Source organism: Rhipicephalus sanguineus, chromosome 1 (genome assembly GCF_013339695.2).
Source record: "Rhipicephalus sanguineus isolate Rsan-2018 chromosome 1, BIME_Rsan_1.4, whole genome shotgun sequence".
Taxonomy (NCBI): Eukaryota; Metazoa; Arthropoda; class Arachnida; order Ixodida; family Ixodidae; genus Rhipicephalus; species Rhipicephalus sanguineus.
In genome coordinates this window covers 49,722,103-49,745,363 of record NC_051176.1, presented here as the reverse complement: position 1 = coordinate 49,745,363, position 23,261 = coordinate 49,722,103, and the positions used below count along the sequence as shown (strand labels likewise).

Sequence of the window (23,261 nt, the reverse complement as noted above, 5' to 3'; positions counted from 1 at the left end):
ACGAAAAGAGACCGATGAAGCCATGAAGAGAGTTCGCGAGCACATGGCAACATTCGCCGTACGTTTCATTAGTTACACCGCTAACCGCACAGTCGATCCATACCTGTCGATGACTCGAAATCACTTCTAATATCCTCTTGAAGAAACACACACATATAATGCCGTTCTGCCGAGCGTAACACGGCACTGAGGCTAAAAGATCGGTCACTTCTCAACACACGCTAGCAACGCGCCGGAAGGTCTGGAAGGGACATGGCCGCCGCCACCCAATGTTGCCCGCGTGCAGCCTACCTTTGCGGTACTCTGATTTTCCAGTGACTCTAGTTTTCCGTCGCTCCGCCCCGCGCTGCACATCCCGCGAACTTTTGCGGCCGACAGTACGTTGGGCGAATGCCACTGGAATAAACACTGCCAACGTCTTCTAAGCCATTGTCGTGCACTATTTCGGATAGCAACTCGGCACTCTTATCACTAACTCGAGATTTCCTAGAGCGATCTTCGGCCGCACAGACACAGTTGAAGTCACCTAAGAGCAATACCATTTTCTCGCAGTTTAAGTGCGTTTTGAAGCATTCGAAAAATAATTTGCGCTCTGTTTCCACGTTTGGTGCATACGCGCAGACCGCGCGGTAACACAAACCGGAAAAGCTGTAATCTACGACCAAGAGGCGTCCACTTTCGCACGATACAACTGTTTGTACACATATGCCTAAGTTGCTACGTACGAAAAGGGCGCAACCGCCCGAACTTCCAACCACGTGGCAAACACATACATCAAAGTGAGGGCGAAAAACAGACGCCATCCGGTCTGTCGCTTCCTGGCTCTCTATTTTCGTTTCCTGGACTGCAACTAAGTGCAAGTCGTGATCAAGTAGTAGGCGGCTCACTTGAAGCAAGGTGTGTGACCGGGCTAGTTGGTATTCCATATTGACGTGAACAGCGCGTGTAATACACAAGGACGAAGAAACGACGAGGACTAGCGCTAGTCCTCGTCGTTTCTTCGTCCTTGTGTATTACACGCGCTGTTCACGTCAATATGGCTCACTTGACACTGTCGCCTTCTAGCGCCAAGCCCTCGAACGTTTAGGGTTGCCACCCGTAGCCCAGTTTCAAAATTCATAGCCATATCGGTGAAACATTAAGGTCAAACATGGCCAGGAAACAAAGTAATAGAAAGCCTCTTTGAATGCGACGCGCTTGGCAAAAACAGCGCTTTGGCTTCGCCATGGTACACATATATAGAAAAACACCACCAGCCCCCCTCCCGCTCCCAATACCTTCCCCGTTAGCCGCTGCCACTACGGAGGCGGGTTTGCCGCCGACCGTCGTAGTTCACCCGGAATGTTCGGCCGTGGTTTGAAAGGAAAGCGTCTCACACCTGGCGCTTTAGTCGGTGGCTCGTCCCCACCGCCATCGTCAAGCTGCGGCTCGCTGCTCGTGGTCTGCTCATGCGGCCGTTTCCCGGCTGCCGCGCTAGCTGATCCTTGGGTAGTGTCCATGCACTCATCAGCGGGTTGACAGACACTCGCCTGAGGCACAGGTTCTGATGTGCTAGCCTTCCTCGCCGACGTGGCCACGGCGGCTCGGGCAGGCGCATCTTTGGGTTCCCTTACAGAGGCCGCGAGAGGTTGCTTCTCAGGTTGACCCGGCGGAGGAGAAGACGACGTTGACGGTGCACCCTCACGGGCGCTTGTCGGAGACGCCGCTTCCTCCGAGTCCGCCTCATCGATCAGAAGGTCGGCTGACTCCTCGCTGCTCCCTGGTGCTGTCACGCTGGCGTACGTTCGCTGACACTGGTGGTCTTCGTGACCGAAACGCCGGCAAACCCCACACCTTGGTATGCGGCACTCACGGCGGATATGGCCCGTGCCACGACAGCGAAGGCAGAGCGGAGCCCTTCCCGGCACAACGACAAGTGCGAGTTCGCCCGAGACACTTAGCTGGTGTGGAAGGTCATCAATTTTGACCCCCACGTTCATCTTGAGGGTCACGACTCTAGTTGTGGATACGTTGTCCGCTACTCCCTCGGCACGCCACCGCTCCCTGACGACGTCGGTGACCTTGCCGAAGGGCGCGAGGGCAAGTCGTAAGTCCTCGTCAGGCACGCTGTGAAGGAGCCAGTGTACCTTCATTCGAATATCCCTGTTAGCCCGGTCAATGACAATGCAGCGCTTGCCTTTAACTTGCAGCTCACCAGTGTTGACCAACATATTCGTTGACTCCGCATCCTTCAGGGTGACGGTCCACACGTGGCTCATGCGATACGCCCCCAAGGCGATAACCTCGGGAAGTATCGACCGCTGAGCCAGGGCGTCACGAAAGTCTTCAACCTTGTAGGGGCGAGCGCTTACGTCCGCGTGCAAAATAGCTGTATTTAAAACCAACCGACCTGTAGGCAAACTAGGCAGAACAATACCTGGTACTCATTATCCGTTGCCGAAAACCTGTTTCCGCGGCCAGGCGTGGCCGCTAGCGCCGCTCCGTCGGAGCACATGATAACACGTCCGTTCGCTGCCGCGGCCGGAAGTGGAATCACTGAGCTATTTCGGCAGAACGAACGCGCCGGTAAAGCGGAACAGCGCCATTGTTGAGGTTTGGAGGCGGCGTTCTCGTAATCTTTAGAAGCACTGGACGTCGCTTTATATTAACATTTTAGTACATGAGACATGCTCGGGCGACTGACTCCTGAATAACAACTTATTGTTGACGATACATATAACGTACCACAAATGTTTGTTTCAGAGCATGAATCTAAGCGATTTTTGCATGAACTATGCTGTAGAAAACAAAACGAAAGTTGCTTATGCCGAAACCCGGGATCGAACCAGGGACCTTTAGATCTTCAGTCTAACGCTCTCCCAACTGAGCTATTTCGGCAGAACGAACGCACCGGTAAAGCGGAACAGCGCCATTGTTGAGGTTTGGAGGCGGCGTTCTCGTAATCTTTAGAAGCACTGGACGTCGCTTTATATTAACATCTTAGTACATGAGACATGCTCGGGTGGTTTAATCTTTAATAACAGCTTATCATTGACGATCCATATAACGTACCACAAATGTTTGTTTCAGAGCATGAATCTAAGCGACTTTTGCATGAACTATGGTGTTAAAAACAAAATGAAAGTTGCGCATGCCAAAAAACGGGATCGAACCAGGGACCTTTAGATCTTCAGTCTAACGCTCTCCCAACTGAGCTATTTCGGCAGAACTAACATCCACCTAAAGCGGAACAATGCCAATGTTGACTTGGGAAATGTGCCTTCTTGTAATGTGTTCAAGCAGCGCATGTTCTTTTGTTTTGACATTTTCATGTAGAAGATGCGCTTGTTACATTCACTTTCGATTAACACCTTATCACTGATTACACGTACAAGACAATGCAAATGTTTCTTTCGAGCATGAATCGACGCCATTTCTATATGTACTGCTCCATAAAAAATAAAAGAGATGAGAGGTATGCCGAAACCCGTGATCGAACCAGGGGCCTTTAGATCTCCAGTCTAACGCTCTCCCAACTGAGCTATTTCGGCACAAATAATGACAACCTAAAGCGCAACAATGCCAAATTTGACTTAAAAAATGTGCGTTCTAGTAATGTGTTCAAGCAGAGCACGTTCCCTTTTTTGACATTTCCGTGTAGAATGTGCGCTTGTCCGGCATTATCCCCGGCAGGCCCTTAGCCAGGAATTTTTTTTCGGGGGGGGGGGGGGGCACTTGCTGAAAAGCTTGGCTATTTGAGAAAAAACACCGATGTTCATCATTTATTTTTGGTAAAAATACGTACTTCACCGAAACTGGGGGGGGGGGGGTAGCCCCCTCCCCCCCTCCCTGGCTACGGGCTTGATCACAGGTAGCACATATGGTCTACAAAACGTCGATTTTAGGGATAGGTGGGATAAAACAGATTTCAAACCGATTTCTTCGTTTTCATAACGCCACAGGAAGGGTTAGCGGATCAACGATGAAAAAGGCGTAATTTATCGCTTTTGTGCTACCTGGGACGTAGCTCTCACACCATAAAGCGGAACAAGACAAAACCTCAGACTTTAACTGTGTGGCCAGAAAAAGCAGGCTGTGCATGTCCATCTCGCGTCACCTGACCACTGGCTCCCAGCGGTCATGTGACACGAGATTTTGCCGTGACGGAGCCACGGAAAAATAATTGCTTCTTTAGAGCGATTCTATGTAACGAGACTGCGCGTAGACCTTTTGTTTTAGTGGATGGCTGGAACGTTCAAGAACGTTTCCCCGCTCTGGAGCTCTGTGATCGCTCTTGCGGTAATATGTTTTAGGTATAATTCCATTATGTTAAATATAGTACTGCGGTTACAAAATACGATTTGGGATATAAAATAATTACATAATGATAACGAATGTAATAAGCCACAGAATAGTGCGATGTTATTTACGAAGTAAGCGCCTGGTCTATTTACTTTTAGCTCGCCCGTTTCACATAAATCAAGTGTCTCCATGCAATATACAAAAGAAGTTCACTAATTGTCTCTTATAGAACTTGCCCCACGTCAAAGTAGCTCTGTTTTTTCCAGATAAAATATGAGCTGAGCAAAGTTCAAGCCCCGCCCGACTCGAACCCGCCACCTCAAACCCTGGCCCGACCCGAGCTCGGCCCGGGCCTTCCGTGAAAACTACTTTACGCGGCCCGGCACGGCCCGGCCCTCGGGCCGGGCTCGGGTTTTCGGGCAGGCCCGAGCTCGTGCAGTGCTCTAACGTATTCGTGTGCAGCTAGAAAAAGAAGGACCTGACCGATGCACGCACAGGCATTCGCTTCACTCTCGTTCCTCTCTGGTCCTATGGAATACATGGATCGATACAACGGCATGGGTAGCATAACGTCTCGCAAATCCTTGTACAGACGCTTCCGCGGAACGTTACTCAGGTATTCCATAGAAAACCACACCTTCAAGAACTGAACAGCCCGGACAATTTCTTTTAGGAACCCTCGCACTCTGCCACGAACACACCGAGCACTGCCAACAGAAATGGGTCCTTTTGGTCCCGTAAGGAAACAAATCTCGACTCAATCAGCCGCATAAACAAATGTGCTAAAAGCCCACCATTTTTGACAGATCGAAACAAGTTAGTGCGGCTTGTTCGCTCCCAACTCGAACCCCACATAAAAACAGCGAGCACTCTGTGTAATTTCTGCATGTTAGCTGTTGACATACACAAAGCATGAAACACGTAAAATATTTTTTGCAACGGCAAACAAATTGCAGACCGTCGCGCGGCCAAACATGGAAAAATTACGACCTCCCCACTTCAGTGTGTTCTCGCGGAGCCTGTCATTTTCTGCATTCCAGTAATCCGCGGCATTTCGATAGTGTTCAAGAGGAACCCCTAGGTATTTTGACGGCGTGACGGTCCACTGTACGGTTACAAACCTACTGGGGGGATCGTTCCATCTTCCGATCCAGAAACCCGAAGTTTTATCAAAATTGATAGCACTTCCTGTCATGTTACAATATAAAAGCGCCTTTCACACTTTCTTTACCACGACAAAACAGCGCGATGTCACCAACGTATGCAAGCATTTTCACTTCTGCGGACTGAAATGTAAAACCAGATACCCTGCTATTGCTGTTTATCTTTCTACAAAGCCGCTCCAAGTATATGGCGAATAAAACAGAGCCACGCTGGTGCTTGAAACTGGTTTGCAAAAAGACCCTATACAGTCGTCATGTCGAGCAAGGAATCTCGTTCACCTATGTAATATAGCGTGGAAGAAGAGTAAAATAACAACCTCTCATCACAAAATGCTAAGTGCGCAACGAGTGTGTGGTTTAATGCTTCCCACCCACTGAAAAGTGCCCAGCCATAATTCTTCATCGTCGTCAGCCACATGCAGCATCAACAAAGTGCCCATAATACCTCACAGATGTGTTGCGCGTACCTCGCTTATCAGCAGAAATACGAATAATGGCGTAGTGGGAGCTGTCCTGCTTCACAAAAATTATGATTTATGGCGTAGTCGATACCTTGCGGAATGCGAAAACTTCAAACATAGTTGGTCTTGCCCCAACGCGAAGCTGCCCTCAGAATTCGCATTAGGCAATATCGTAATCGTCGGTGAATTTTTTACTTAGAGCGCACATAATGTCCCGGTGCGTACTTGGACGGAACCATGTGCAATGAAATAAGCGTGGTCTTGGCGACTCGCGAGCGCAAAGCGTCGTAGTGCGATGTCAGAGGTTAGCACCAATATGGAACGTCGCGCGCCTCATGTCGAACAATTTCTTTTTTATTCGGATTCGTGACGCGTGCAGAACCCGAATTGATAAAATCACGGGAATGTGCGTTAGCATGGGCTCGGACCAATTGCTTAAAGTGCCACACACACACACACACGCACACACACACACAAACACACGCAGAAAAAAAAAAGGTTCTTAAAAACATCACATCTGCCGCCCCCGGGAGGGCTCGAACCTCCAACCTTTCGGTTAACAGCCGAACGCGCTAGCCGATTGCGCCACGGAGGCAGGCGCTCGAAGAAGGATATAAACGATAGTGGAAGGGAAACCAGATCTTGACATTTCGCCGAGCGGGAGAGAACTGCGCATTGTTTTTCCAGCTGTGCTGTCGCTCTTACCTTCGCTTTCCACGTGATGTTTTCCTTTTTCAGTTTGATCGCGCTTTCTCCTCGCGCCTCATGTACTGAGCGCAGGCGAGATCAATATTTAGACACCAAGGCGGAGATGTGTGTTCTCAGCATGCGAATTTTTAAGAGGGGGCGGTGGGGGGAGGCTTAATACACACTCGATAATGGCAGTGCACTTAGTTGGGCCAGTTGGTTCTGCATGTCGATGAAGTGGATGCGCTTGAAAGACGAGGACGAAGAAGAGACGGGACACACAGTGCGCATGTGTCCCGTCTCTTCTTCGTCCTCGTCTTTCAAGCGCATCCACTTCGTCGATAATGGCAGCACTGACGTGCCAGCATGCTTCGAGGGAGAGAGCGTGGCCTCCTCTCTAAGTTCGCTGAACACACAACATAGCGACAGCGACTGCATGCCGCCTGCCTGCGTGAGGAGGTAAGTCACGATTCACTTCTTTTTTTCCCCCTTCGAGCTTCGTAAATGGCTGGAGCAATGTCATTTCTCCATGTTAGTTCTACGTCACCTCGCAGCTGCCGTCATCGCGTAACGACTCGGCCACTTGACACGACGGCTAATACGAAAGGAATAGAAAAAAAAAAGAAAAGCGCTACAAAATAACATGCCCTTGGTTGATAACATATCTTCCTGCCGCCGCCAAGGCCAACGTCATACGCGAAAGATACTTGCGCGCCAAAGGAAGCATGTGATTAAATGCAAACGTGCACGGTACGCTCCACTGTTAAAGAAAGAACTCCGCAAATCATATTTAAAATGGCGCGCAATCGACATTTCTAGGAAATCCAATGACTGATCTGAAACGTTAAGCCAGCATTCACATAATTTCATTTGTTTACTCTGAGGGCCGAGCATGCGTTACGAAGAGAAGTGGAACTAACAAAATGAAAATCAACAAGGCTAATAAAGCAGCGCATTGGCAAACACAGCAGGCTGTAATGCGTGGTGATCAGGGGCGTAGCCAAGGGGGGGGGTTGGGGGGGTTCAAACCCCCCCCCCCCCCGAAATTTTTCAGTTTTGCTTGCGTATATAGGCACGCACACATACAAACGCACGCACGAACATACATAAAGTATGGTTGAACCCCCCCCCGAAAAAAATTTCTGGCTACGCCCCTGGTCGTGATCCGTGCGTGATGTTGACAACGGAGGTGGTGTGGAAATTCCAGTGTTCTCTTACAAAGCTTCGACGCACGCGTTGCTGTTACGTTCTCGTGCTCGAACCTTCTTTTGATGATAACTTCGATATGACGAGTCGCTGGGACATTAAGACGAAGACGTTTTCAAATTGCAGTTAGTGTAATCAATCTTTTGGAAAAGTGAAACGCGAAACGGCGACGTCTAGTGACTACAGGCTTTGTTTAACACCCATTTGTTATATCGCAGGCTTTATGGGAATTGGGGCTTGCCTTGCAGGATTTAGTGCGAAATCTGAAGATTCTAGTGCTGGAATGCCAATAGTTTTATTTAGGAATTACCAGCTGTTCAAGTTACAAAAAATACCTAATCAAGGTACGTTGCTGAGGATCAGGTAAAAAATAAAGTTAACAGAACAGTGTTTCCACCTTGAAAAGGACTTGAGTAGAACTCTAATTACTGCAAAAAAAACAAAAAACAGAAAGAAACACTGGTTACTTGTGAGCTACTCGCGAATCACGCTATTCTTAAATGAGAATCATAATTGGAATTGCCGAAAAGATATAGATTTGCCCTACAATGCTGACAAGTCATTTTAAGAAATTCAAATAACATGTGGCATTGCTGTAGGTTCTGCATTAACGGTTTTAATTTGATAAAACCTGTAAAAAATGTTAGCAGGCAAGAAATACCGGGAAATTGATGGTTCGGATTTACATTGAACAACTGCGACCTACGAATACCTAAGTTGTGGCCACATGACCGTATACTGACTACATTAGCGACAAAAAAAAATTGCGAGGAGGTGAAGGTGTTCATCATAATAACGAAGTCCACGCCTAAACATTTTCGCCAAGCTGATATAAAAATACCAAATTGTTCCTAATATTTAGTATTCAATATTTAGTATTAGTCGACACGCACGCACAGGAATTATTCATGATGTTTCGTTAAGGCCTCAAGGCCTTAGGAGCACCAGAAGCGCTTTCGTGTTCCGTAGCGCACAGGAGGTACTCTGCCAGGGTTCGAGAAGGTGCCTCAGTCCTAAGCTCGAACAGCGTTGTAAATGCGGTGCTGCCTTGAGAATCTGTGACTCTGAGCAACAGCAGGGGGCAACCACGCATGCCTCGTTTGAGGTCCTCCTGAGAATTGCACGTGAAGTACTTTGGAGAGTCTGTCTTTCGCAATTAAAAAAAAAGTAGTTCGTGTACTCTATTTCCAGTATGATGCGGTAAATACATATTTCGTCTTGCATGCTCAAATCACACGGCATAAAAATCTCTTAGATGAGCCTAATTTGTGCAGAGGTCCGCGCTGATTGCTTGCGTTACACCTTAAGGATCACTGACGATGCAAACCGAACGCAGACGTTTGTGCAACTGCAACCGCTGACAGCGAGTACGAGAGCGAAATGCAAGAATATCCGTGTAGATTTAGTTTCATTTAATAATCCCTGAGTGGTCGAAATTAATTCGAAGTGCCCCACTGCGTTCTGACTCATAATCCCATTGTGGCTTTGGCACGCAAGACCCCAAAAAGGAATGAGCAAACTTGCTCGTAAGATTACTGTTGCCGTATTCGTGGACGTCAAGAGTGCATTTAACAACGTGATATACGGGGCCACTCTAAGGTATGTAAAAGTCGGTGGCTATGTGTGCCCCAGTATTTCAGACTACCTCAATGACCGATCAGTGTGCAGTCAGCGCCAAAAGTTTAGAGACCGCGAGACACAAGAAAAAGCTGAATATTCTCGCTGCTTGGGCAGGCAGCCTTGAATTTAAATATCCGCCCTTTTCCAAAACTTGCTAAAGCGCGTTCACACTTGGCCTCGAAGAGTGCGAAAGCGGCAAAACTCACCAAAAATACGCGCGCTTCACCCCCACTTAGGCAGCGAAGCAAGCGTGGTTTTCCAGCCGTTGAGGCCGGAAAACCACGCCTCGAGCCCGACGCTCGAGGTGAGTAATGAGCCCGAGACCGATTTTTTCGCAAACTATATACCGTGCAGCACGACAAAACTCACAGCCTCGACAAGGACGCGTTCCTCGAGAGCCCGGCTTGCATTACGATTGCCGAGAAGACTTGAAGTAGAAGAAGGTGCAGCAGCAGCGGGTCAGCGTGCCCCAAGGAATATATCTTTTTTGCACAGCCGGGCGAATCCGCCGGCTCATCTAGCGCGCGGTGGAGGCCGCGGTATCCCAAGAGATCCCCGCCGACCTCCTCTAAGCCAGTGCAGCCAGTGTTCGTACTGGCCCCCTCTTTTTGGGTGTAACAAAGAGACCACCACCACCGCCGCCGCCGCTGCCGTTGTGTCCGCTTATGTAGTGTCTCTGGTGTACCTCCCGAAACAATGGTTTGAAAAGGTCTTTTCCGGGTTTTACATGGGTAACTTGAATTCGGTACAAAATTAAATGCTTAGGAGACGGGCAAAAGTGAACGAAGTCGTGAAATGGCATGATAATGTACGCTGTGAATGCGTGCATTCATCGTCGCTACATCAGTACAAGCGTTTCGTTTCATCATGTGCCTGTAAGACCGTCACAGAAACGTCTGTGGAAAGATGCCTTCGGGTACAGTTTGCCCTATTATAGCCGAGTGTGTTCCAAGCACTTTCTCGCTTCGGACTAAGAGGCGTCTCACGGAATGTAGACAAGGTTTCGAAAGCGGCTCAAGAGCACAGCTGTTCCTTCTGTTCGGCTGCACGTCACGAAAGGCAAGATACGATACTTCAGAATGTTTCATACGGAAATGTGTCGATCTACAGCGTTGGGTGATTTTCAACAAACGCTTGTTCGCGCAGGAATAAACGGTTGCTGCATCGAAGAAACTTTTTGCTGATGGTGTAAAGGAAAAAAAAAAACCGGATATATCGCTACAGTAGTGAATGCCTGTCTTGATTGTGCTGTCATTTCTGCTACAGATAATTCGGTATTGCCCGATCTCTGAAAACGGAACTTTAGAACGTTTTTTTTCCGCAGTAACTCGGCAACAAAAAATATCGCAATTATGTAAACTGTGCCTAATAAAACATCGAAAGACGAAGAAATTGATGCATTGCTTACCGCTATGAAAAATACCACTAATTCGTGAGTAGGTCTCCTGCGAGACCCTCATCGGCATTCGCTGGATAAGTAAGGTCCACGCAAGCAATGAACTTACAAAAGTTTGTCCGCTTTATATGCGCTAACTAGATTCGTGGGGCCGCAACATCTGTTACAGGCGCGCGTGATTACCGATTTACGGACTTTCTTAAAATATACCTTAACAACCTTGATTAAGTGTCGGCAAGGAAGTCTCCCAGGCGCATTTTAAATCAAATTCATGTTTCCTGCAACCATATAACTTCTCTTACCAAATTAAGTCAAAGATAATACAAGTAGGTGCAGTTTTTGCTCTGTAAAAGTGCATAATGCTGCATTACACATACATGTACTTTATTAGCCTGCTTATCGGGGTTGGCCCAGAGAAACGTTCGCGAAAGGTGCCGAAAAACCATTGAAAGCGGCGTTCTGAGTTACACCTGCGATAGTGAATGCAACGAAACAGGAAATTAAGACCTACACGGTGCTCCCGAGATTCACTCAGGTCAAAGTTGGCAATTCTCTTGCTGAAGAGATTATCATTGTCATTGCAAAGGTGGTTATGTACAGCCACGTAAAACCATACATTAAAAAGTGTTTCCACACCTACGTGTACCTCTTCATGTGTGACCGATGAACTCCTATATCAGATTGTTTAATTTATATTAAGTGTTGTATCACATTAAATCAGTGTTGTTTAATGGGCATGTGTAATATGTCGAAATATTGTCATCTGCAGCTCATGTCTATTTACTGCGAGCATGTGTTTTTGTACATTCCTGGTTGTGACGAGGTAGCCACAGGTAGCCTGGTTTTGACGGGTAGAACAGCCTAATGACCACACCTAAGTGAAGAAATGTGCACGTCACACTGAAGCTAAGAATATGACATCAGCAAGTCAGTCTAGTACTTCATAAATGTGTAGTTCATGTATGTTCATTTAAATTTTCTCTCATATATGTAATTTCAACATAACATACAATGTAGTTATGCAGGCACTCGAGCTTCACTGGTGGACCGAAAACATGCGTCTATTCAGACAGCGCCCAGTGACTTGCTGCAGCATTCCAACAATGAATTTAGTGCCATAAGGTTCAATCCGGCTAGTGCGTAAACTCCGAAAGCACAACGAAAGGTTCCAGCTGATGACTCCATGTCATCTGTGTTTAGTAGCCCCTGTGCTTATGCAGATGACAGCAGCTTCCATCCAACACCTGATACCACCCTGGAAGTGTAAGTTTGAGAGTTTATACCACAGTGCAATGTGATATAATGTCTTCTTAATGCAGGGATGAGTCATCAACACTGCGTTCAGAAAGGAAGGTGATCGTGTTTGAAAGTTGCCTACTGCCGCTGTTTAACATCTGCACTATTTGTCACCATGCACCATAACAAGCCACACACAGGGAACACTGTTCACTCTGAAGGCTGTGTGTTACTTGAACCATCAGAGAGTGTGGCACAGCCAGCCAATTAGTGGCACTGCTGCAGGTAATGTGTTGTTGGCTGGTGCTATTTTGTTCAGTGGGGCCAGCCCCACGAAAATATTGCGCCTGCTGAGCTCAGTGAACATTCAGGTGTTTGCGAAGAGCACCGACGAAGTATACCAGAATGGCTGCCTACTCCCTGCTATAGGAAAGGTAAGTAAAAATAAGTGTGCAGACGAGAGCGAAAAAATGCAGTGTGTCATGTTGAAGGTATGGACTGTTCAACAAATGAACTGGTGGAGTCTTGCAAAGGCCGCAGCTTTCATCTTCTTGGCAATGGAAAGTGCGACTCACCAGGACATTCAGCGAAATACCTTACGTATGCCTTCATGAACGCCGACACTTCAAAGGTCCTTCACTTCTCGCAGGTGCAAGTTGGTGATGTAAGAAAAAAGAGCTATCTGTGCATCATCTCGACCAAATTGTCCGCTAGCCTTATGAACAAGGTACAGCATTTCAAGCAATGTTATGTTTCCTTGCATCCCTTTTTATAGTCACCATGCAAAAGAACGAGCCCACAGATGAAAAAAGCTGGCTTTGTTAAAGGGCTGAGTGCAATACGAAGCAAACAGCTCACAGTTGCAGCCATTACCACAGGCCGCCATGTGGGTATCCGGAAATATGTTAGGGAACATGAGAGGGGACTGGAGCACGAGCTGGACAGCTGGCACGTTGTGAAAGGTTTGCACTGGCAGATATTTATTCCATAAACTTCCTTCTGGCCTGTGGTATTGCAACGTAACCAAGCTTAACATGGCATAGTAGGACATGAAGTAGTTCTTAACAAAAAGGTTAATATGAACAGTGGCTTTGCGTGCGTTTTGCCTGACAACTTAAACTTTGTAGGATGCAAAGAATTGTAAAAATTAAGATTATGGTTCCCTGCGGTTCTCTTCAGAAAAGCGCTGTTGACACGGACATTTCTCCTGAGCAAACATGTGCTGTGTTTCACAATGCACTTGTACACTTTCAGGGCTTCGAAAGAAACTTGAGGCTCTTGCCAAGAGAGCAAACTGCAACATACTGCACCGGAGGATACAGCCAATATTTAACCACATATACTGTAGTGTTTGCATGTCGGAGGAGGATACAGCTCTTCGGCTCAGCATCTGGAAGAGTAAGTAGTGAGTGTTTCTGGGTGTTGTAAAAAATGTGCAGTTACCCTCTAGCGTGAGCGTTTGAGCGAGTTGGTGTTTTATCGTCAAGTAATTCATCTTTAGCGCTTGTTCGTGTCAGCTCCCTTTTTGTCCGTTCCTGTTTTCCGCAGTATTGAAATTTTCTTGACAGTTACCCTCCACAGCCATTGCACAAGCAAAAACCATGCAGTTATGTAAGTAACTTTAAATTTAGACTCCGAATGGCATGCTTTTATTGTACTGCAAGACGGTTGGTCCCTATAAATGGTATGCACTCCTTGTATGGCACAAAAACATCATGGCTATGGTGTATGAATGTAGTTAAAAAAAAGCACATCTGCAGCTGTTTAGCAGCAACAATGCTGGTGATAACGTACAGAAAAACACCTTGTGTTACTGCTTACGATGTGTTGCCTCGGAGAGAGTGGTTTGCATCTGGTAATCTTTGTTATAATATTATAGCATGGTGGTTTCGCATATTGTAATAGATGCGCATACACACAGCAATTTTCCTTGTCTAATTTGCATGTTTGTGTTCATGTATTACATTGTGCTAAAGGTTATAATGCAATACCGACTAGCTCAAATCTCATTTCTCCTGAAGTCTGTTTGTAATAATAAGTGTGCGGTTACGAAGTAATATTTTGTCAAACATTGGAAATAAAACTACAAGCTGAGGTAACCCTGTGATATCGTTTTCACAGGCACACAGGTCTACGAAAGGCTTTGTGCAATTGTTTTAAACAAGCGACTCTTGAACGACATTGCTTAGCTCTCGGCAGAAACGCGGACATCATGCTTGGAATATTTCCATGCACTAATGATACGGTTTGCTTCGAAGTCCATCGCATATTCTTCAGGTGTCATGTATGCCAGGTGAAGTAAGCTAGTATTTTGTTAGTTTGTGCAGCCGGAAGCTTAAATTGCTTTCGTCATTGCTTGCATGTTCTCACTGAGCTTTTTGTTGCAGAATCTAACTTGCAGTTATGCACCACAACAAAAATGCACAACGCAAGCAAGCTGAAGATTCGTAAGGGCAGCTGTCATTTCGGTGGAGGCTGCTTAAAGCAAAAAAAAAAAAAAGAGCACGAGGTTGTTTGCCCTGTGAGAGTAAAGGCAACTTATAGTAAGCTCACTTGGGAACCGCCAACTGGCACTGTGTCACTGCATACGATATTGAAATAATAGTATATCACTTGCAAATTCAAGTATTTTTAAATATTGTTCGAATATTGCTGAAAGCACAATCAAACATATATTTGATGACCACGAGCAAGAAGCCCCATACAATCTACATTAGACATTACATACTAGAGAGCACTGCATTGCTCAGGGAGCCAGACATTCTTGCAAAACCACGTTCATGATAGTTAGTTAGAAATGGCATCCTGCAGTTGGTATTGTTTGGTGACACTGTTTATTAATTATGTGGTACCTTTGCCTACTTATCGAATTAAAACTTGACTCAGTTCATTGAAGCATACTTGATGCAATGGTAACACAATCGGCTGTAGCCGTTAGAGCTTTTAAAAAAGCGTGTTTCCTTTTTTTTCCCTCTGCCGCTGCCACATACAACAGTAAGTTATGGTTTCACCCTAAAGGGACACAAAAGGCAAAAAACAGTTTATGTCAGAGTGAAAGGTCAATGAGTGAGAACGTCTGAAACGTCAATAGTATCAACAGCAGTGCTTTAGTAATCGGGAAATTAAGGTAAATGTAGGACACGATGTGCGCCACGAGTGGGATATTTTGGAAATGATTGCGATGACGTCAAGAGTCCCGACTACAATTAACCACTAGTAATCAAACTAGTTGCGATAAAAAAAGAACCTTCCGTGTATCACAAGACGTGATAAAATGCTGCTTGTTCACTTCTGTTTGATTCATGGAAAAATGAACCTCTTGGTGTTGACCGGGGGAACGGTGCGAAGGGCTCAAATGTTCCGTTTTCGCCGAGCTGCGCGCCTCAGTGGTAGTTTCGGTATCGCGTGCTGCTGCGTGTGCTTGGCTCTCGCTATTTTCGCACTGTTGATACTCTACTACTGCTGCTGGCCAAGCTAAGCTCCGTTACAATAAACTATATATCGGAGTGGCCCGTGGCTGCGTCTTGGCAAAGTTGATGGCCGCTGTTGCGCAAGAAACCGTAGCGTCGGCGGCCGGCCTCTAAAGGCGGGCAACGTTGGGCACGGCAACTGCTACGTCAGAAGGCCCGTTCAGACGGGTGATTTGAAGTGCGCTAACGCCGTGCGGATCCCTAAAACGCGATTTTCTTTCAAAATAAGCATTTCCTTGGCACGAAACAAGCACTACGAAATTTTTTGAACGCTATTTCAACAATCAACGTCGGCTTAATATTTGCCTTTAGTGTCCCTTTAAGACATACTGAGACATTAACTGACACATGGTGTTACCTTTATGAGCTCTAGATGATAATGCATCATTGAATATGGCCTGATGAGGGCTATGATTGCAAACTGCTTTGTTATTCCTAATGATACTTGCGCACTTTCAGTAATTTGGCTACGATAGAATAATGGCAAATTCTCTGTTGTTCGAACATGGCCTGTGCTAGTATAAAGACAGCTTGACAGTGAAAATGTGCATGGTACTAAAGCGAATCTTTAAACATACAAGCAAAACTTGTAACAAAACAATTAAGGAAAACGTCCATGTGGGTTTTCGACATATTATGCCTTTTAGTACAAGAAATTTCTGACAGGTAAATGTTGTCAAGGAGACACCAGATTGTCGACTTCCAAGTTGGCCGGCAGTAGGTATTGAGGTAGAAAAACAAAAAATGATGGCAGGAAATTCAGTCAGAAATTGTCCACTTCGCTACCCCGCACAAGTGGGTGGATAATGGAAACAGAATGGAAATGCAGATATGTGCAATGTAATATATGACCATGACATGAATTATTTTATTGGTCATACAATTGTTTTAGTTGTGTTATAAAACGGCCTTAACCAGGATTTCTAGTACCCGACCGCGGATTCGAACCATCGACCCCTCGCTCCCAAGCGCGCTACGTTAGATAACTCAACCGCACGCCATGTATGCACCGACGAAATAACGGCGAGCTATTTATGTTCACTGGTGGTACGCAGATCTCGGAGGAGCTTGAGCGTGTTTTCTATCACGCAACGCTCCTACAATTTCTTTCAATTTGAAAACTGCCCTTGAGAAGCGCACGACAAAGTGGCCCCTTTCTGTACCTACTCGTGACGTGGAAAGAAAAAAAAAGAACACCGGGCACACCTTGCGTCAGACGCCCCCGTGTGGCAGGACACGCAGAGGGGTCGCTTCAGGCGCCGCAGTTTAACAGAAAAGAAATATCTAAGAGCGTCTGATTCTCCATTGTCGACATGCAGTCTTGGTCAATCGCCCAGAGTGGGTATGTGCCACAATTTTGAGGAAACAAAAAAAAAAAACGAACAAACAAACAACGGCGACATTTGCAGCGCGTTGCTCAAGCACAAAGACGTAACGATTGTGACAGTTGAGCGGGTTTTACCCCGCTCCAATACTTGAGCGGGTTTTAAGCAACGAAGTTAAAAAGAGTATTTAAGTATATGGACGTTTTTTTTTATTATTTTAAGTGAAAATAGTACAGTGGCATGCCGGAACAGGGTGGACTTAGTGGTGAACATTTTTAAACAGTATGGAAACGCTTTATCGTTCACGCGTGAGCTGCCCCAAGGTATTGCGTTACAGCTTTTAGATCTCAATTTGCGGTTTTGGATGCGTCACACATGTTGGATGTATTCCCCTGGGGCACGAAAGGAACTCCTACCGTATGACTCTGCCCACTCAAAGCTCGTTAAGAGGGGTATCACTGGATCCTGCCTGGAATCGGCCCTGCGAAAGTCGTGCGCGCACGTAGAGGATGAGGCATTTCCAAAACAAGTGCAAAGACTATTGTCCGCGGGATTCCCTAGATCGGTAATAATGGCGGTGGCTGAAGCCCTACTTCGAAAACTGAAGGGCAGCGCCAAGCGGAAAACAGTGGATGTGGGAGCAGCGGGGGAAAAATCTGAAGTTGTACCACATGTACACAAGGTTTCTCATAACCTGAAAAAGGATAGGCATGGGGTCTCGCTTGTTTTTTCGGCGCCAAGAAAGCTCGGACAGCTTTGCCCTCGCAAAACAAAGGTGGGCAGCACGAAGAAAGGATGCTCAAAGAAGCGTACCTCGCCCTTTGTGCAGTATGTGCAAGAAGTGGTGTACGACATACCGCTGTCTTGCGGAATTAAGGGAGCATGCGAAAACTCTAAAGGTAGAGGGTGCCCATCTTTCGTCCCACTGCCGAAAATGCACGTGTGAGCAGATATTTCGTGAGGCCAAGATTCTGGGTAGAAGCCGGAACAAATCAGCCCGTGAACTCTGGGAGGCGTACCATATAAAGAAAAAGGCACTGATTGTGGTAGCGACGCGTCCGTCTGCTTGTAAAGAGCGAGATTAGGTTTTTTGATGTCACATCTCCTTAGCCTTATCAGTGGTGTTGTGTTGTTATGCGCTCGGTATCTCTGCGCATCACTGTGCTATATATTTCATCGCAACCTTTGGAATAAACCAGTTAGTAGCGCGCGTGTCCGGTCTTCTCTCATGTGTTCGTCTTTCTTAGCGCAAAAATCAAGACGTTATAAGGCTTGAAGCTTGATACTTCGAAGACGGCGAGTGTTACACTTACCAAGAAAAAAGGGCCCTTAAAATTTGCTTATAGTATTAGTAATATATTTAGCATTACGTGTTGCACTCACAAGCAATTTAAGTTGGAAGCACCATATAGAAAACGTTTGCAGCAACGCGTAAAAAAGCTGGCATTTTTTAAACGGAAATTACGTCGTACCTCAACGGCCGTCAAATTAACAGCGTGCGAAGCTCTCGCCAGACCAAAACTAGAATATGCGTATCTGATCTGGAGCTCGCATCAAAACACTTAATTAAGAAAATAGAAAGCGTGCGAAACTTTGCCTTGAGGTTCATATACTCCACATATTCGCGTCTCTCAAGCGTGTCCGTTCTTCGCGACAGAGCAAAATTCAAAAGACTAGATCATTGCAGAACTGTATCCCGCATAACATTTTTCATGGCCTGTACTATGGTTACTACAAAATACAGCGTAAAAGTTACTAAAATGAGCCTCCCATGCGGTCTGGTCGTACAAACCACAACAAAACACTTAGGCAACCATTTGGTAAACTTAAGCTACATCAATATTCACCTCTTCTTCATGCACTTTAACTATGGAATAAATTACCAGAAGAAGTAATTAACGCTAATACAACAGAGTCTTTCGTTCAGCTTTCAAATAACCTTTCTTTTGACCTGTAAAATTGTTTTTATACCATGTCGCAATGAAGGCTGTAACTTGCGTTCGTTTGTCAGTTGATGTATATTGCCACGTGGTCGTGACATAGAAAAAGGCGGCAGTCGGAGTGTTCAAGACCAAACTCTTTATTCGGGCTCGGAAAATGAAAAGTTAAAGTACAAACAATACACGCTGTGCCCGCCGTAGTGGTTCGGTGGTTACGGTGCTTGGCTGCAGCTTATAAATAAGTAAATAAATTGAGTAAATAAATTATATGATGGAAACGTCCTGAAACGGCCGCGCACGTTTCATTAACGCGGTATATACCAAAACGCAGTACATCTTGCACGACAAACATGCGATAGTCAATGACATGTCATGGCGCGAATGTCCTCATTTGTATCCAAGCCAAGCTCTACGATGCAGCATCTTCCAGAGTGCTTCTCATTACATCGATTCTCACAGCGCGCGGGATCTGCCTTCTTTTTGTCTTTTTTTTTTCAGGCCTCCGTGTCGCGCAGCTGTGACCGAGTGTAATCATCACGGTGCAATTGCGTGTGCATTGAATATTTGTGTGCATTACGCAAAACGTTAGGTTAAAAGGTCGACGTTACGATTGATGTGCGAGTGGCGTATGTTAAAAATTTTTTTGCTGACATTTTAACGGCGGGATCCTTTTGAAATCCGTTCAGTATGAACTTTGTAAATTAATGACGGCTCTGTTTATTAACATACGCGTACGTGGGTGCTTCCGGCACACTGCTTTTCTGCGATAACTGTTCAGAGTGCCGCAATGAGTGCTTCTGGAGTGTGTTAACCAGACAACGCTAATACAAGCTTTAATGAATTAGAAGTGTATTTTTCACTGGTGATCGAAAATGAAGGCTTCGGCCGCGTTGTGAACTTTAAGAAAAGTCACAGTTTCGCCGCAAGGCAAGAAATTGGAATGTCACACGAAGAACGACAAGCAGCTCCGTACTTGCAGCGCGCCGCTAAAGCACAAAGAATGACGCCCGATACACAGGACAAGCGTGCACTAACAACTCTCACAATCGTTACGTCTTTGTGCTTGAGCAACGCGCTGCAAATGTCGCCGTTGTTTGTTTGTTCGTTTTTTTGTTTGTTTCCTCAAAATTATGGCACATACCCACTCTGGGCGATTGACCAAGACTGCGTGTCGACAATGGAGAATCAGACGCTCTTAAGGCCCGAACACACGTACGCGTTGCAGCGCGTCAACGCGTGACTTTTTGACGCGGCGTCGCGCCCTCTCCCTATAGGGAGAGAGGGCGCGCGGCTACGCGAAGCTGCGCGCCCTCCCTCTCCATAGGGAGAGGGCGCGGCGCCGAGTCAAAAAGTCACGCGTTGACGCGCTGCAACGCGTACGTGTGTTCGGGCCTTTAGATATTTCTTTTCTGTTAAACTGCGGCGCCTGAAGCGACCCCCTTTGCGTGTCCTGCCACACGGGGGCGTCTGACGCAAGGTGTGCCCGGTGTTCTTTTTTTTTCTTTCCACGTCACGAGTAGGTACAGAAAGGGGCCACTTTGTCGTGCGCTTCTCAAGGGCAGTTTTCAAATTGAAAGAAATTGTAGGAGCGTTGCGTGATAAAAAACACGCTCAAGCTCCTCCGAGATCTGCGTACCACCAGTGAACATAAATAGCTCGCCGTTATTTCGTCGGTGCATACATGGCGTGCGGTTGAGTTATCTAACGTAGCGCGCTTGGGAGCGAGGGGTCGATGGTTCGAATCCGCGGTCGGGTACTAGAAATCCTGGTTAAGGCCGTTTTATAACACAACTAAAACAATTGTATGACCAATAAAATAATTCATGTCATGGTCATATATTACATTGCACATATCTGCATTTCCATTCTGTTTCCATTATCCTTGAATAAAAGTGGTGCCACGCACGTACCCGATGCAAGTACCCTTATCTTGCCTCATAAAAAGCCATTCAGGCATTAAACAAAAACTTCACTCCCATTAAGACGAACGAGCCAAAAGCAAAAGTTAACGTAGCTAAACTTTGCAAAAGTGTAAATCTCGAAAGACTAGCTAAACAAATAAAGGAAAGTAAAGGTAACACGTTGCCCTCGCGCCGCATGCCATCGGATTTGTCGGCACACTCGCGCCTGCCACTCACACGCTCAGGGCCGTACCGAGGAATTTTTTTCGGGGGGTGTTTGTGTGCAGAACGGCTAACATTGGCAACTGGTGGCCGCTGTGAAGGCGTGCAAGTATTTTAGTGTCACCCGAAAAGTTAAAGCATGAAAAAATTTCGGGGGGTGTCAGAACCCCCTCAACCCACCCCCTCCTCCCCCTAGTTACGGCCCTGCACACGCTAGTCGACCGCCAACTCGATCGCGATCCCTTCTCCGTCACAAGTGGCAGCCAGAGTTTGTCTGATATGCTTGCGAATGCTTCATCCGCCCTTCCCGATGAGCCACAAAAACGAGCCTCTCCGCAGCCCTGCTACCAGCTGACAAGTCAGACACCATCCCCTGTCGCGAACAGTTAGTTACCATCGCAACTTGCGTTGTGTCCTCACTTTAGCAGATGCCTCACCAAGTTCATGCACAGCGCACGACGCGGGAAACGTTCAGCACTTCTTTCACACCATCAGCAGACGCACTGGTGTCGGCGCTCCAGAAGCCCCAATGCCACACGTTTCACCGTGCGCCCTTCACGGCGTTCGCACCACCAGCATCGACAACACACCTATAACGCCACCGCTCTGGCTGTTCCATGCCGTCGTTCCGCCTTTGGACGCCCGTGCCTGAGCGTGCTTAACAAGCGTCCGCATCGCGGTAGCTTGTGCATGTGCAGTTTAGGTTGTGCTGCACAGTGGAGTTCCTTGGTCCGCTACCGTTTTCGAGGCCGTCAGTTTCTCGCGCTGCTGCTGACGAAGCGTGTTAAACGTGGACCTCGCCCTCTTCACGGCTCCCTGTGCCGTCCACCGGAGCTACCATAGACCATAAGCCTTCCACCCTGCCGACTCAGATTTCCCTACGGACCTTTTTAGACCTACCGCTCAGTTACATAGTCTCAGTTTCTCTTCGTTTTTCTTTTGTATATACCCTTTGGAATCGAGTAAAGCGCTAGGGAGGGGGGGGGGGGGGCGATGTAGCGCCGCGCCACTCACGGCCAGTCGACTAGGGAAAAAGAAGAACGCCTCGTGACTCGTGGTGGCGCGAGCTGGTTAGAACGCTCTGGCTCCTGGCCTTGCTGGACGCGTCAGCTGCAGTCGCTTCTGCCTACGCCCCCGTCCCAATAAAGCAACGACGACGGCACGGCCTCGTCATCCGCCGTCACTTCTCCCTACACTACAGCGTGATCGAGGGTGAGCAGCACCTGCTCTTGAACTGTCAGATTTGCGCCGCAAGACGCGCAGCCCAGCTGTGTGATGGCAAAGCAAAGGTAGAGCTGACAAACTTCAGCCACGAATATAGGTACCTCAACATTGGTACGACAGTCGCCTATATGGACGAATTCGTGGACGCCAGCAATGCTTTCGCCCTCTTCGATGCTACCGAACCTTCGACGAATCGTTGATTCGGCATAGAAATGTTACGCATCTAAAATTAGCTAGATATACCGTATAGCAGGTGGAGTCGTTGTAACGCCAAGCATTTTGCTGGCAGCTATAAGGTATAGAAACGTGTATACTGTGACGCAAACCTGCTATGTGTCAGAAGCTCTCATTTGTGGGGCGACAGCAGTACGAAAACGGTGACTATTGCGATCAATGCACGCAAGCTTATTGCGCATGCCGATTAGTACCCAGCCTTTAGAATCTGCGCAAGGAAACCTATGTCTAGGTCACTTACCATTGGGGGAGCCTACTCATGAAGGTGAAATTCGCTGAAGAATATCAATGGGCTAGAGTGCATAGGGCAGACATTCCCAAGACTTGACAGACAATTTGTTGCTGTAGCTAAATCGAAAGTGTACACTCATCGCACAGTCCTAGTGCTGACGCATGACATAAGACTTGGGGGATAACAAAGAAACTCCAGAAAAAGTTAAGAACCACGCAGTGTGCGATGGTGATAGAAGCGGGAAATGATCGGTGTAAGAAATTGTGAAATCGGAAGGCAGTAGAATGAACAAGAGAAAAAAAAAACAGGGATAGCCTATATTATAGTTGACATTATGCGAAAGAATATGGACCTGGACTAGTTGCCTAATACGTACGAAAGACAACCGGTGATTAGTTGGAGCAAGGGAAAATATACGAAAGGATGGGAGACGCAGCCGAAGACTTCAGCGAGTCATGGCGGGGTGAGCGGGCGTGGCAAAGTTAAGGAGTTCACAGAAACAAAATTGCATCAGCCCGCACAAGATGGAGTAAACTTTAGATAATTGGCAGATGTCCTCATCTTCCAGTGCAAATGCAATAGGCTGAGGATGGTGAGGACGACATCAGAGGGCGTGCTGGAGGTCTGTAAAAAAATGAATTGTATTGGCGCAGGAAAATAATT

At 46.9% G+C, this 23,261-nt stretch overlaps 1 protein-coding gene and 4 non-coding genes across 8 annotated transcripts in view; 1 reads left to right on the top strand and 4 right to left on the bottom strand.

Moving 5' to 3' along the window:
* Positions 1 to 2,804: 2,804 nt before the first annotated feature.
* Trnaf-gaa (transfer RNA phenylalanine (anticodon GAA)) lies at positions 2,805 to 2,877 on the bottom strand. The gene has a single exon. It is a non-coding gene; the product is annotated as a tRNA-Phe (tRNA).
* Positions 2,878 to 3,131: 254 nt separating this feature from the next.
* Positions 3,132 to 3,204, bottom strand: Trnaf-gaa (transfer RNA phenylalanine (anticodon GAA)). Its single transcript has one exon. It is a non-coding gene; the product is annotated as a tRNA-Phe (tRNA).
* Positions 3,205 to 3,457: 253 nt separating this feature from the next.
* On the bottom strand, positions 3,458 to 3,530 carry Trnas-gga (transfer RNA serine (anticodon GGA)). The gene has a single exon. It is a non-coding gene; the product is annotated as a tRNA-Ser (tRNA).
* Positions 3,531 to 6,426: 2,896 nt separating this feature from the next.
* Positions 6,427 to 6,500, bottom strand: Trnan-guu (transfer RNA asparagine (anticodon GUU)). Its single transcript has one exon. It is a non-coding gene; the product is annotated as a tRNA-Asn (tRNA).
* A 436-nt stretch (positions 6,501 to 6,936) lies between these two features.
* LOC119391131 (uncharacterized) overlaps positions 6,937 to 23,261 on the top strand; it is a 35,036-nt gene continuing 18,711 nt past the window's right edge. The window contains exons 1-5 of one of the 4 annotated variants that reach the window (XR_005183615.2): positions 6,937 to 7,051; positions 12,700 to 12,777; positions 13,305 to 13,448; positions 13,619 to 13,661; positions 14,438 to 14,693. Coding sequence is in view for 2 of the 4 variants with exons in the window: in XM_037658808.1 (XP_037514736.1) it covers positions 12,769 to 12,777; positions 13,305 to 13,448 (153 nt within the window). In the remaining 2 variants the exon portion in view is untranslated. Of the gene's footprint in view, positions 7,052 to 11,815; positions 12,078 to 12,699; positions 12,778 to 13,304; positions 13,449 to 13,618; positions 13,662 to 14,437; positions 14,694 to 23,261 lie in introns of those variants that run through there. The other 3 variants (XR_005183617.2, XM_037658808.1, XM_037658814.1) reach the window with 3 other exon arrangements.